At 38.3% G+C, this 15,564-nt stretch overlaps 1 protein-coding gene across 50 annotated transcripts in view; it reads right to left on the bottom strand.

The window, feature by feature from the left end:
- ank2a (ankyrin 2a, neuronal) overlaps positions 1 to 15,564 on the bottom strand; it is a 134,253-nt gene continuing 118,689 nt past the window's right edge. For 24 of the 50 annotated variants that reach the window (XM_068221008.2, XM_073949406.1, XM_073949417.1 and 21 more), the window contains 7 exons: positions 12,347 to 15,241; positions 10,486 to 10,575; positions 9,914 to 9,997; positions 8,387 to 8,551; positions 7,693 to 7,866; positions 5,086 to 5,177; positions 1 to 1,857 (listed from right to left, as the gene is read on the bottom strand). In XM_068221008.2, coding sequence (XP_068077109.2) covers positions 1,692 to 1,857; positions 5,086 to 5,177; positions 7,693 to 7,866; positions 8,387 to 8,551; positions 9,914 to 9,997; positions 10,486 to 10,575; positions 12,347 to 15,241 — 3,666 coding nt within the window. In that variant the 3' untranslated portion in view covers positions 1 to 1,691. The remainder of the gene's footprint in view (positions 1,858 to 5,085; positions 5,178 to 7,692; positions 7,867 to 8,386; positions 8,552 to 9,913; positions 9,998 to 10,485; positions 10,576 to 12,346; positions 15,242 to 15,564) is intronic. The other 26 variants (XM_073949435.1, XM_073949438.1, XM_073949440.1 and 23 more) reach the window with 5 other exon arrangements.

Below are 15,564 nucleotides of genomic sequence, written 5' to 3'. Positions count from 1 at the left end.
TTTATGACACTTATACACTTTTATTCTCGTTCAGCCATTACACACACTGCAGCCAATGGTATAGTGTTTAAATGTCTTTTTTAAAAGTCATATAGTAAACTAATACATGCCTTTATGGATAGATATTTATATACTATATATATTTATATGCATATTCTTATCTCCACAGACATAGAATGCGGATTCAGTAAATCAAACGTGGGCCAGTCACAGTGAAAGTAGTAGAAGTGTTCAACTTAATGACATTGCTCTGGTTAGAGGATGACTTTTAATGCTGTTCCAGGACCAGTTTCCCAAAGCAAAATTATTATAAGAGCGAGAGGGTAAACAGCAGAGCTGGCCTCAGATCAGCACCAAAAAAATAAAAAATAAAAAATCCACAACCTCTGCTAACACAGCTAAAACACTAAAGTAATTTGAACATCACATGGCACACTCTTTCATAGCCGTCTAAACAGAAGCCAACTGTGATTTGGTGAATCCTAAATAATATTAATCAATTTGACCCGGCTGCACTTGTTAACACAGATAAAGTATATAAATAAAATACATCAAAATAAAGGATTCTGTTAAAAAAAAATGCGCACACACATCCTTAATGCTCACTTCCCAAATCAATAACATATTCAAATCATTCAAATACCTCAGAGCAAGATTCCTTGCAGCATACTGATAGCAATATGTACAAAACAAAAATAATATACTTATTTTAAGATCACATTTCTGTTTTCACACTCACTCAAACACGTTTAAAATAGAATTATATGTTTAACTCATCATTTGATTTTGATTCCACCTTTGCTTCCTGAGTCCCTCTTGAAATACTCGCCAAAATTACGGCAAAAGTAACTTGAAAACCGAGGCGTGTGTTTTATTACAAACAAAGCTGCACTGAAATGTTTAAACTCTAGAGATGATGTCGATGAAGACTAGAATCGCTACAGATCACAGACACAAGAAGAGTGAGACAAAAAAAGACAGATAAATGACAGTCGTCTAACCATAGAAAGTATTTTTTTTTCCAATACAGCAAGTGACTGCGGCTAGCTAAGCATGCCTGCTAATATCCTTTTAGAGGTGACTAATGTGATCTACTGTCGTTTTAAAAATGCATATTATATACTCTCCATGGACAGAACACACAGACACACGATACCCCAACAGCTGATAAAGAAGGCAAGAAGTTTTCAGACATCTCAACCGTTGAGATCAAAAGAGCGTGGCATGATGTGGCGATATAATGCAATGATATTCAATAGTCGTGATAGGCAGTGCAGTACAGGTTCTGTTAGTTCAAGCTTAAATGTTCAAAGTATTTTTTTTGTATTTTTTTAATAAAAACATTTTGGTTATTGTGATTTATTTTCGGTGTTCATCATTTAAATAACCGAGGGATTTAAAAAGCAAAGGAAAGGCAAGAATACCCTTTGGTCACTATGAAAGACGGAAACAACACTTGTGGGAGAGTTAGGATCGATAAAATAGTCTTAAACCGGGGCAAAAGTCCAGTTTGACTGGACAGGAAGACTGGAAGTGGCAGGAGTGAAGTGCACTCTGGGATTGCATGAGCGTGGTGCATAGGAGTGGTTAGGACAGGCTCAAAGAGAGGAGCGATGGAGGTCGGGAGAGGAAAATGAAGTGGGAAACCATCGCACCCTTTAATAAACTCACACTTCCTCCCTCTCCTCCTCTCAGTCGTTTTGGGCACAGTAACGGTGAATGAGGTGATGGAGGTGATGCTGTAGGTTGTCATGGGGCTCAGACCGATCGTCTATCTGCTCCACACACACCCGCTTCTGTCCCCCAGCATCCCTCACTGCTGATCTCCTGTGGGTTCTAGATTTCTGCATCCTCGTCCTGTGAAAGAAAAATCGGTCTCTTGTAATACCAGAGAAGGATATATGAAAGCATATCAGTTGCAAAATTAGTTATGAAATGTAATATGCAGAATGGTGGTGCAATATGTAACATGGCATAGTATATTTAAATAAAAAAACAGGTTAAATGATTGTTTAGTTAACCAGCTAATTTTCAAATGGCTCCTTTCCAGAGAGTGTTACAGTACGGTACAGTACAGGTCGGTATGGGTCACCTTTAGCAAGCTTGCATTTCCACTGCCAAAAGGGTACCAATGGCAATTTGTCATGGTAGGTACTCTTTGCAAAGGGTAACCAAAAAGTGGTACTATACAGTAGAGCTGCACGATTCTGGCTAAAATAAGAATCAATTAAAATAAAATCATGATTTTCTCACGATTCTGTAGATGTAAAATAAAGCTTAATATGAAATTATTGTTTTTTTCTCAAACATATGGTAAAACAACAATATTAATATTATGTGTAGGTCTACTGGTTTCTATAAATAATTCTATTCTACTTATAATAATTCTGATGTTGAATTATGTTTGAGATATAGGCCTATGCTTGCAATCTGTCATTGAGAACATTATTAGACCATTTAATTCACTGGTAAAATCAACATTATATAGGCTAGAGTTGTTATACTGACACTGTAAACATTTATTTTCATGCACAACTGTGTGTTCGCTATGAAAGAAAAAACATTAAATCCTTGTCGCAATCATAACTCTAAAATGCGATGATTATGTAAATGATGTGCACGCTTTCGGTTTCATTTTCACTGCTCAGTGCTGTTCATACTTCATGCGCGGATTTCAAACGATCACTCTGTGCCACAAATTGAATATTATTTACAACTTTATTACCTGTTACACACAGTATATGCAGGTTCTGTTCATTAAAATAGATGCGCGCACGCACAGTCAGCAGCTCACATCACGTGTGATTTCACGGCCGCGAATACAGCATAATATGAAGACAAAAATGACATTTTTAGGTGAATTATACCTTGTAAATACAGTATGCAACTCTTTTAACATCATTTGGAGGAGTCCATGACGCTGAGTAATGTATGTGAGACAATGAAAAGACTCGTGCGAACTTTGCTTCTCTCCTGAACTTGAAAATATGATTGGCAGAATCGTAGAAATGCTGGATTAAGATTGTCTAGGGCAGGGGTGTCCAAACTCGGTCCTGGAGGGCCGGTGTCCTGCATAGTTAAGCTCCAACTTCCTTTAACACACCTGCCTGGAGCTTTCTAGTATACCTAGAAACAGCTTGATTAGCTAGTTTAGGTGTGTTTAATTGGGGTTGGAACAAAAATATGCAGGACACCGGCCCTCCAGGACCGAGTTTGGGAAGCCCTGGTCTAGGGGGTCAAATCGAGATTGCAATTTTTTTCTATTAATTGTGCACCTCTACTATACGGTTTGCTTTTTGGTGCCTTTTGACTAAGGAAACGGCCATAAAAGCATACCGAATCGAACCGTACTGTATTGTACCACTCAGTGGAAACTTCCACTCAACATATGTTATAATGTATTCATTGAAAATGAAAATGGAAATTGTGCTATATCTTTGGCTTAGAATGTATTTTGATTTAAACGCTGAAACTTGCTGCAAACAGCCCACCGTGTATTGATTAATCCTAATATTTCAAATAATATTGAAATTATAATTTTGCTACGCTGCAAAAAATGCTTTTCTTACTTTGATTTTTTTTGTCTTCTTTCTAGTTCAAATATCTAAAAATTATTAAATCAAAAAGCATTTTCTAGGCAAGCAAAACATATTGAAAAACAAGATTATTTTGCTTATTCCACTGGCAGATTATTTTGCTTGTTTTAAGGAAAAACGCTTAAAAAATGTAGCTATTTGGACTAGAAACAAGACAAAAAATCTAAGTAAGAACTTAATTTTTTGCAGTGTACCATTTCTGCTTTTATGTCACACACATCAAATAAATGAGGGTATTCCATTTTCTGTGTAATTTAGCAAAAATAACATTTGTATGTAATTTATATATTAAAACAATGGTTGCAAATGGCAAACCTAAATGATATAGTTTGACTTTCTTTTTTTCCACCAAACTTTGCACATTTGTCATAGAGAATGCACATATAAAAAAAGAAATATGTTGTCATTTTACAAATTTCATTGCCGTTTTCATATTACATTTCAAAATTAAATTTGCTACTGATATGCCTCAATAATGATGGACAGAGAGAGAATGTTGTTAGAGGGAAATACAGCATAAAGACATGCTTTGTTAATAAATATGCACACATTAATGTCAAGTATAACAACTCTACACTAATAAGACGACCACTGCAAAATCATCACATCACCTGCATTATTATTGAAAAGTGCATTTAATTAGCCAATTGTTACTAAAATGAATGCTGTTTTTTCTGAATGAAAAATGCATCAGTTTACATGTAATTATAATATTGCTGTAATAATTAGAAGTGTCTCTTTTGTACCAATTTAGCTTATTAGAATTTTTATTGAAGTCTTAACATTGGTGTATTGGCATTCACAGGGTTAACATTAACATACTGTATACAGGGTGATTCAAAAAGAGTACCACAACTTTCAGGTTGGTGTCACTTGAGTGTCTGGCAGGGGTCATATTAAACATCTACTCTATGAACTTGAGAAAAACTCTTCACTATGTTAAGTACTCTTCACATTGATTAATTACCCAAGGTTCCATCATGTTTCTTTGATTAAATAACATGATGGACAACATACTTGATGTGTAACAACATACTTTACATGTCAATTAGCACATAATAGCTGCACATACAACGCTGTGTAGTGAAATACCCCTACATACACTTGTCAATTTGTATATTAACATTTGCTACTTCAGTTTAAAAATATATTCCCTGTTTTTGTCCTGTCTCTGTAATTCTGTTGTAGAAGCTCTGTCATGAAAACAAATTCCTTGTATGTGTGAACATACCTGACAATAAAGCTCTTTCTAATTCTGATACATATTTTTAAAGTTGTGGTATTCTTTTTGAATCACCCACTATTATATATAATATGCAATAACATTTCTGAATATCAATATTTTAACTACTTGCAGCCTGGATGTGCATAAGATACTTTCAAGTAAACTAAATGTAGATTAAATACATTTTCCACCCTTCTCATTCTTCCCCCCTCACACACATTTTCACACTAATATGCACATAAACACCATGCCTGTCTCTCAAACCTCCTGATCACAGATCCATCAGGCTGCAGTATTTCCTGCTCTACAACTCGAGGGATCTGCACCTTCCTAAAACCTCCAAAGTAGTTTAGAGCCTAAGGGAATGAGGCATATACCACATTAACAATAAAGGAACCCTGGAAATAAAAAGGCAAACTTCATGGAGAAACTATGGGTGTGATGGACTGTACAGCAGAATAAGTGCATCTGGAAAGTATATATAGCGCTTCATTTTTACCACATTTTTTATGTTACAGCCTGATTCCAAAATTAATTAAACACAATACCCTGTGATGACAATGTGAAAGTTTTGAATTTTTTTAATTGTTGCAAATTTATTAAAAATAAAAACCTGAAAAATAACATGTACATAAGTATTCACAGCCTTTGCTCAATACTTTGTTGATGCACCTTTGGCACCAGTTACAGCCTCAAGTCTTTTTTTAAATTTAATGCCTCAATCTTGGCACACCTGTCTTTGGGAAATCCTCTTTGCAGTACCTCTTAAGCTCTATCGGGTTAGATGGGAAGTGACAGTGTACAACCATTTTCAGTTCTTTCCAGAGATGTTCAATAGGATTTAGGTCTGGGCTCTGGCTGGGCCACTCAAGGACATTCACTGAGTTGTTGTGAAGCCACTCAATTCATATGTTGGCTGTGTGCTTTTGGTCATTGTCCTATTGAAAGATGAACCGTCGCCCCAGTCTGAGGTCAAGAGCACTCTGAAGCAGGTTTTCATTCAGGATGTCTCTGTACATTGCTGCATTCATCTTTTCCTCTATGCTGACTAGTCTTCCAGTTCCTGCTGCTGAAAAACATCCCTACAGCAGGATGCTGCCACAACCATATTTCACTGTAGGGTATTGCCTGGTGATGAGCGGTGGCTGGTTTCCTCCAAACGTAACGCCTGGGATTCACTCCAAAGAGTTCAATTTTAGTCCCATCAGACAAGAGAATTTTGTTTCTTGTGGTCTAAGAGTCCTTCAGATGCTTATTGGCAAATTCCAGGCAGGCCACTCTACCATACAGGCCTGATTGGTGGATTGCTGCACGGATGGTTGTCCTTCTGTAAGGTTCTCCTCTCTCTACAGAAGAACACTGGAGCTCAGACAGAGTGACCATCAGGTTATTGATCACCTCCCTGACTAAGGCCTTTCTCCCCTGATCACCCAGCTTAGATGGCCGGCCAGCTCTAGGAAGAGTCCTGGTGGTTCCAAACATCTTTCACTTACGGATGATGGAGGCCACTGTGCTTATTGGAGCTTTCAGAGCAGCAGACATTTTTCTGTTTCTTGTGCCCTTGAGACAATCCCGCCTCAGAGGTCTACAGACAATTCCTTTGTCTTCATGCTTGGTTTGTGCTTTGACATGCACTATCAACCCTGGAACCGTATATTGACAGGTGTATGCCTTTTCATATCATGTCCAATCAACTGAATTTACCACTCCATTTAAGCTACTAAAACATCTTAAGAATGATCAGTGGAAACAGAATGTACCTGAGCTCAATTTAGAGCTTCACGGCAAAGGTAGTGAATACTGATGTTCATGTGATTTTTTTTTTTTTCTTCAGGTTTTTTTCGCATGTCGAGATGTTCATGATATGTGTGTGTGCTGGCGCTCACGGGCACACGCAAAGCTTGAAGGTAAACAAACAACGGATTATCATAAACATTTTATCGATAATTATTTACACAGTTAGCATTAAGAAGGAACATAGAAACGTTATCTGACTAACATCTAGCAGCTAAACGTGCCTGGAAAAATATTCAAAGGCTTTTATTCTCATAAACCGCGCGCACGTGAATGCGTCTGACTGTTCTAATTGGCTAAAGCAGACGTCTCACGTCAGCACGTTCTAGACGTGGACGCGCTCTTTCCGGCTATCTTCCTTCTGCATTCACACAGCGCAGCATTCCGGCAAATTGCCGGTAATGTTACAACTTCTCTTTCCGGAAAATAGCCAGAATGAATTTACCGGTATTTTCAAAAAGGGCCTGTTCACACATACAACCTTTCCGGAAAATTGCCGGTAATTTTCCGGAAAGGTCTGTATGTGTGAAAGGGGTTATTGTCTTTATAGGGTATTATGTGTAGAATTTAGAGGAAATAAATGAATTTAATCCATTTTAGAATAAGGCTGTAACAAAAAATGTGGAAAAAGTGAAGCGCTATAAATACTTTCCGGATGCAGTGTACCTTAAACTCCCATGATACCATATTACTACTGTAAAATTAATTCATAGTACTACTTAAATCATATAAATGATATATTAATATTATACTTAATTTATAGTAATTCATATTCCTACTTTGTAATAGTATCTAATATTAAAACAAAAAAAAAGGAAAATCACTGTCTATTTCTAAGACAGAATGCTGTAATATTTTATTTTTAATAGTTTGATCAAATCTCACATATGGAACATCATAACATCTAAAAAATGTTATCCCTATCACAGTTTGCTGATTACATAACATAACATAAGCCAACTTTTTGGTTTATTTAAAAAAACATAATTGCAGCCGGATTCTCCCTAAATAACTACAAATCTTCCAACAACTTTGTAGTAAAGCCGTAAGTAACAGCTGCTGTGTTTGGCAGCTCACCTGGGTGAAGTCATCCCGAGCAGAGGGCAAGTCTCTGGCAAGGAATGGATTCCCCTCATGCTTTTCCAACTGTTCTCCATGTACCACTGTTGTCTGGACCATCTGTCTGACTTCTTGACCAGCGGCAGACTCCCCCCTTGAAGCCGAAATGCTGTCTTTCTCATGGAAAGTCACCTGAAGTTAAACAAGATACACATCTTTAATTGATCAAAACTGTTGAAATGCCAACATTTTCATTGCTTAAGTAAGTACATGACATTGAAACAAATTGGCTTATTTTGATTACTGTACATATCGTTGTGTTAGGGTGGCATGGTGGCTCAGTGATTAGCACTGCCACCTCACACAGCAAGAAGGTTGCCGTTTCGAGTCCCAGCTGGGCCAGTTGGCATGTTCTTTCTGTGTTTGTGTGTTTTTTTTCGGTGTGTTTGCTCTGCTTTCCCCCACAGTCCAAAGATATGTGCCATGGGTGAATTCTATTAACTAAATTGGTCATAGTGTATGAGTGTGTGAGTGAGTGTGTAAGGTTGTTTTCTAGTACTGGGCTACGGCTGGAAGGGCATCCGCTGTGTAAAACATATGCTGGAATAGTTGCTGGTTCTTTACACTGTGTTGACATTTAAAATGTAGACTAAGCCAAAGGAAAATAATGAATGAATAAATAATTGTTTTAGGCCACTGCAAAATTACACACCTCTGTTTCATGTCCTTCGCTCTTCAGTACTGTCCTCTTCATTACTTTGGAGTAACTGTCCCCTGGAGCCACATGGACAGGCTGCTGAGCAGAGCCCTCCACCCTCAACTGCTCTGTCTCCACCCCATCAGAGGACACACATCGTCTAATCACCTTCCTGGTCACCTGAGCAGGTAAAAAAAAAAGTAAGGTTAACACATGTGATTGGACATGCTTTTTTTGATAAATTGATATTGTATGTAGGTAAATGGATAAGCTGATGGAAAAATGTATGGATTAAATTGAATACATAGATGGGCAGTTTAAAGAATAGATGAAATGATGATTCGATAAAATGGTATGTAGACGGATGGATTAAAGGGTAAATAAATGTAAGAATAGCTGGAGAGATAAAATGATTTACAGGTAGATGTATGGAGAGATAGATGTGTAGACATTAGATTGAAGGTTATATGGATGGATGTGCTGACAGATTAATGGTTGGATGAGTGGATGAACTACTCTAAAGAGTGAATGGATGGATGAAAGGAAGGATAAGTTAAAGTTAGGTAAATGGGTGGATTTAGGGATGGATGGATGAGTAAACAGATTAAAGGTGGATAAATGGAAAAACTAAAGGAGGGGTAATGGATAGATGGATGGACTGAATGATGGATCGATGATAAAACAGATGAATGTAAATGTTAAAGGATTGACATATTTGATTGATGGTGGAGGGTGTAAAATATGTAAATACACAGTCAAGCCCGAAGCTATTCTTTCTCTAGGGTAAGAATAACTTTGGACTTGACTATATATAAAAATACCCAGTAAACCCTGAAATTATTACAACCCCTCGGGACTGTATGTGTTCTGCATATCTTGAATCTTTACCTTCTGCACAACCAATGGAGAAATTAACCAGTAGATGAATGGATAGGCTAGATGTAAGGGTTGATGGATTAAAGAATAGGTAAATTGGTTGACTAAAGGATGGATGGATGTATGGTTAGACTGAAGGATAGATTGATTGAAAGATGGTTGAATATATGATTAAAAGGTAAGTGGATGTAATGAATGGAAGATAGATTAATGAACTAAGTGAAGTTTCACAAACTAATTTTGAGGGAAGCACATGATATGATTAATAGCGGCTGGTCTCTCATCTGTAATCCTTAGTAAGCCAACCGGATCATTCCAAACTCACTATAAATAGCCTGACTAACATTACTCCCTCAACCGTTTTTTTGAAGAACCCCCTATCCACCCCATCTCCCCCTTTCCTCCTTTACCAGGGGGATCTCTTCAGAGCTACCTGATCTCATACCCTTTTACATGCTCATTGACCAGGCGGGAGCCCTGGGCTCAATTGTCTCTGAGAAAGCATACCAAACCTGCTATCATTATCAAGCAATATCTAAGTTTGAACTCTTGAAACGATGGCTGGATGACAGGTCAGATGAATGTAAGGGTTAAAGGATGGACACATTTGATGTATGGTGGAAGGTTAAAATGTAAACACGTGTTTTGCATATCTTAGATGTTTACCTTCTTTACAACCAAGTTGCCTTGAGCATCTGTGTATTGCTCTTCTGTTACTGACTGTGGAGAAATATCTGGAACATCATCACCCTGTGCAAGAAACCAGACAAACAATCAGTACATGTCATGCCCCTTAAAGCAGTGTTCTCCACAAGAGGAAACAGCTGCCCTGGCTTGGGTAAAGGTTAGGGTTAGCAAAAAATAAATAATTCAAATAATTTTGAAAAAATTCGTCCAGTCTTATAAGAATAACAATTCATGTAAAAGTTGTGCATTTTGTAATTTTCAAGGGACATCAACTTCAGAAATATAGTGTCGGGGAGTAAGGCTCCAAGTTTAAAATGGACAACTTTTACTAATAATTGAGAAGCAGGCAGGTTAAGTCACAGCTGAAAATGCAGGATTGTTAAATTGTGTGAGTTTCCAAATAAAATGTACAATTATATTAAAAAATGATCACACAAAACGTTCAGTAGGTTACTCTGTCAATATTTCCGCCCATGGATGCACACCAAGTGTAACCAAGAAACAACAGCTTTCACACTTAACCTCCACAACGGAGCAAGCTACAGATATACCTGAATAATTACTCTCCTTCGCACTATTCTGGTGGTCAGCACATCCTCATCAGAGCTATCCGACAGCACACCTAATGCATCCTCAATCTCCTGACCAGGAGATTTAACAATATGTATGAAAAAACATGCAAGAACTGTATGATTGAAATGTGCATAAAAATAGAAAAGAATCAATGTTTAGATAAAAACATTTTATAAATGAATGTAATGTTGCCCTGCCTTTAAAAACATTAACATTACTACAATTTGTAATATATCATCAATATCAATAATAGGAACACATTACATTCCAATTCCTTTTTATCAAAAACACAACATAGAACAAAAGATCAGGCAACAAAACATTGTTATCGACACAACATGCATTATTTTTAATAAAACAAATATCTGGTTAATTCACACAATTATCTGGCAAGTTACTTTAAAACAGCAATCAGTTATACTAGTTCTGCGTGTCTATGGGAACTTAAAAATAGTAATTGTAATATATGTGAAGATTATTTATAAAAAACTTTTTGAGAGGATCACATACTTATGATTGACCACAGCCGGTCCTGCATTTGCTAATACATGATCCTCCAATCAGAGGATTCTTAAGCCACTATAAATAACTACCCAGCAGGCACACAACATCATAAGACATTATTATTAGGTTAGATTTAGGTTTTGATGTCAGATGACCAAAATTCAAGCTCTAGCCAACGTCTAAGGACAATGTTATTTAGATGTCCAAAAATGACGTCAAATTACATTGATATTTGGTCGATTTTAGGTTGTGTTGGAAAGTGACCAAAATCCAATGTCTGGTAGATGTCATAGTGGTAACGTCCATACAATGTCAAGGTGTAACATGATTAGACGTTCATATTTGATTGATTTTAGGTGGATTTTTACTTTATTTTTACAGGTGGACATTGACGTCGACCTGTCGTTGGGTTCTGATGTCAACCCGATTTTCATTTTCAAACAAAATCCAACGTCCCCACAACGTTGGGGTACGATGTCAATAATACGTCATGTTGACATCCTGTGCTTGCAGGGCACAGTCTTCATTCGACAACAATCTTTGTCTGGAAGAAACTGCCCTTTTCTCCCCTTCTCCCCCTCTTTACATAGATTGTGCAGCATGGCGGCCCAGTGGTTAGCACTGTTGCCAAACACCAAGAACACCATCGGCTCCGGTTCTTGCCGGGCCAGTTGGTGTTTCTGTGTGGAGTTTGCATGTTCTTCGGTTCCCCGGTTTCCTCCCACCATCCAAAAACATGCGCCATGTGTGAACCAACTAAGCCAAATGAGCACCATAGCTTAGCTCCCAGCATCAGTATTTTTCCCATTTACAGCAGTTCACCTTTAGCCACACCAGCGGGGGAGCTTTTGAGATCTACCTGAGCTCAGTCTCCCCTCTCGCCCTGCGAACGGGAGGGAGCCATGGGCTCGAGAATCCCTTTAGCTCATGGCTCTCTCCTGGGACAGCATGCCAAACAAGCTTATTATAAATCTACAACTACGTATGAACTCTTGAAATTACGTACGGTTATATGTTGCTGCAAAATCCTGCATATTAAGTATATGACCTTCTAATGTCATAAATATAGTACATGCATCAGCACTATCTGAACAAGCTGACAGTGATTATGATGGTGTTAAGGCCTAAATATGACAGTATAATGTTTATTTATTTAGTAACTTTTGGTACAGTGAGTCAATATTTTTTTCAGGTTTTAAAATCAACCTATTTAGTGAAATTGTTAAATCAAAGGAACCAAACACCATCTCTTCAGCAAACTCATTCAGTGGAAAATGGATTAGGGTAGATCAGAGAAGGATATGGAGAAGGGGATGACATGCTGATGACGCTTACCCTCCTTAGATCATCATCATCATTATACTCAGCCCCTCCTCTAGGAGGAAGCTCTTGAGGAGTTTCTGCAGAAGTTTTGAGACTAGCCTTGCTTGAAAAGTCTCTCACTTCACCCTCATCGCTGGGCTCATGGATGATCTGAGAGTCCTCAAAATCTTCGCTATCTGATGACTGGACTGACCAACGAGGGCTCTCGTCGGGTGCTACAAGGCTTGAAGGACTTCTGACATTCGTGTTTTGTTGTAGCTCATGAATGGTTGATGTCAAGAATTGATCATTAAGTGTCATTGTGCCTTTCCAATGTTCATCATCTTCTGCTTCAGAATAATCTGAGATGGTCTGTTTGCAATCAAAAAAACTCTCAAGATCTGAGTCTTCATGTTGTTGATCAGTGCTTATTACACCAACAAGCTTTGGTTTGTCAGCTTTTGGCATCTCACTGGCTTTTAATTCATAATTTTCACTCAGATCAGTCTGGAATTTAGGTGAGTCCAGTGATGTTTCTTTAACTGCAGATTGTTGTTCCCCAATAAATGTGTCTTGGGTTGATGCAGTAACTGATAAAACACTCACCTCGTTGTTGACTGTTTGATCAGATGTTGGTTGTTTTGGTTGAACTGGTTTCTTAATTTTCTCAGGTGATGAACTCATGTTGAAAACTAAGTCCTCAGAAGAGTCAGTAAGACAAGGTCCAGAATTATTTCCCTCCTTTTTTTGGGATATTGAACCATGCATAACTGAGTCTGACAGTAGTCGTTCGGAATCTTTTAGGTAAGGTAAGGTGTTGCCATCTTGGGACAGTGGCAAAGCAAGTATGGCCTCCTGGGAAACAACTTTCTCAAGTGCCGGATCTATGTTCAGTGTGAGTACCAAGGGTTGAGAGGACTCAGAGAAACAGCGGTCTGTACGCTTTTCTTCTGACTGTTGGGTTGCTCCAGAGATGAACGATTCAGACTGAGGTCGTCTTAAACCTTTGGCTTCAACTGCCCCCTTGGAAGCAGACTTTATAGCACTCGTTGATTCAAGTTCAGAAGACTTCTCCCTGAAATGTTGACAGTTTATGACTGTTTCTGGTGTTTGTGGACTGAGGTCAGAGCTACACAAAGAAGAAGTTTCACTCATCTGTGCAGTTTCCCTTTGAATCCACATGTCTGGGCCAGTCTCAGATTGGAAAAACTGTGCATGTTCACTCAGATCAATCTGAGATTTAGGTGACTCCACTAATGTTTCTTCAATCACTGATTGCTGTTCCCCTGTGAATGTTTCTTGGGATTCTGCAGTGAGTTTTGAAACACTCACCTCTGAGTTGACTGTATGATCAGATAATGGCTGTTCTGGTTGAAATGTTTTCTTAAGTTCATCAAGCATCAACGTTTCAGAAGAACCAGAGAGACAACGGGCAGAATGTTTTTCCTGTGATTTTGCGCGAGACGAAACTGAGTCTGAGAGTTGACGTTTAAACTCTTTGGGAGGTAAAGCCTTGTCACTGCCATCCTGAGACAGCGGTAAAGCTAGTATTTCCTCTTGTGAAACCGCTTTCTCAAGTGCTAAATTAATCTTTAGAGTGAGTACCAAGGGTTCAGACGACTCAGAGAGACAGCGTTCAGTATGCTTTTTTTCTATTTGCTGGCTTGCACTAGAGAGTAATGATTCAGACTGTGGTCGTTTTAATCCTCTGGCTGTCATTATTTCATGTGAAACTGATTGCTTATTGCTTTCTGTTTCAAGTTCTAAAGACTTTTCCCTGATGTCAAAATGTTGACAAGGCATACAGGCTTCTGGTTGTTGACTGAGGTCAGAGCGGAAAGGAGATGTTTGCCTCAGCTGTGCAGTTCCTCTTTCGATCCATGTGTCTGGGTCAGTTTCAGATTGGGATAACAGTTCATTCCTAAAATCCTGAGAGTCATCTATAAAAGGATCAGTGGTTGAATCCAATTGTGGTTCTGCTTTACCAGGACAATTTCTATCTTCAGTGTCATTACAATGGTCTCCTAAGGCTTCTGTTTTTTGCAGATATAGCTCCTGTTCATGAGCAAGAGTTTGCTGTTCTTTCCTAGTATCAACATCAGGCTCTGAAAGTTCTTGTGAATAGGTGTTGGTATCCGATTGTTCTTGAATTAAAACTGTGTTGTCATTATAGATAGGTGACTCCAGTGATGCTGAGTCAACCTCAGAACAGGACTGAACAAAACTTTGTTCTACTGCTATGTGGCTTTGCATTGATGGCACTGGATTCATATCACTAAACTTATCAGGAGTAAAAAATACCTGATCTGATTCTGGAGAGCCCTTAATGAGGTCAGGAGTCACACTTGAAACCACTGGATTTACTTCATCGCTGCGTGAGAGAACTTCATCAGCCTCCCTTACAACTGCACCAGGGGAAATTGAAGGACTAATGTTTTGGCTTATTTGGTTGTTCTCAGGAGTCAGTTCATCAGCTTCAGATGGTTTGTTTTCGCGCCATGAAAGGGACTGCATAGTGTCTGAAAATCCATTTGATTCAAAGAGTTGTGCATCTAATGATTTTTCACTGCTTTCTAAATCGCTTTTTTCATATACAGGTGACACTTGATCAGCACAAGCAGAACTTTCATCTTGATACATTGGTTCTTGGAGCTGTGTTTCTTCCTCTAGTGTCACTGGTGAAGTGTGTTGCAGTAGGTCAGGTACTGCTTGTCCAGGTTCAGCTGTTGACAAAACTGAGTTTTCACTGGATGAAAATCTTGCAATAGATACCTGGCTGAAATCAAAGACATTTTGAGATGTCTTTGTTGAATGTTGGTGGTCCTCGGACTGACTTTTCGAACTGACTTGTGATGAAGGGAGACAAGCATTTTTATGGTCTGAAAGGTCAAACTGAGCCTGATTTTCCTCCTCAGATGCTGTTGAAACCTATGGGATAAATTATGAGGTATGGAAAAATGTGACAAGGGAAAAGTGATGATAATGAAGGGACTTATATAAACAATTATAGAACAAATAAAAACATCACATGCAATGAACAATTTAGAAACATCTTATGTAACCATTCTTTTATTGTATCTATTTGGGTAGGTCAGGAGAGAGCAGTCTGCAGTCATCCGTTAAGACAATGTTTTTCGTTGGTCCTGCAACAACGTTCTTCAGCTATCCATTCACCTTTATTTTTTTTCCGAACTAGAAAGTTACCATGGAGGGTTTCTTAGTTGTAGGAAATTTGGGATGTTAACTCTCAA

This window comes from Danio rerio, chromosome 1 (genome assembly GCF_049306965.1).
Source record: "Danio rerio strain Tuebingen ecotype United States chromosome 1, GRCz12tu, whole genome shotgun sequence".
NCBI lineage: Eukaryota > Metazoa > Chordata > Actinopteri > Cypriniformes > Danionidae > Danio > Danio rerio.
The sequence above is the reverse complement of the archived record's forward strand: the minus strand, read 5'-3'. Positions and strand labels throughout refer to the sequence as shown.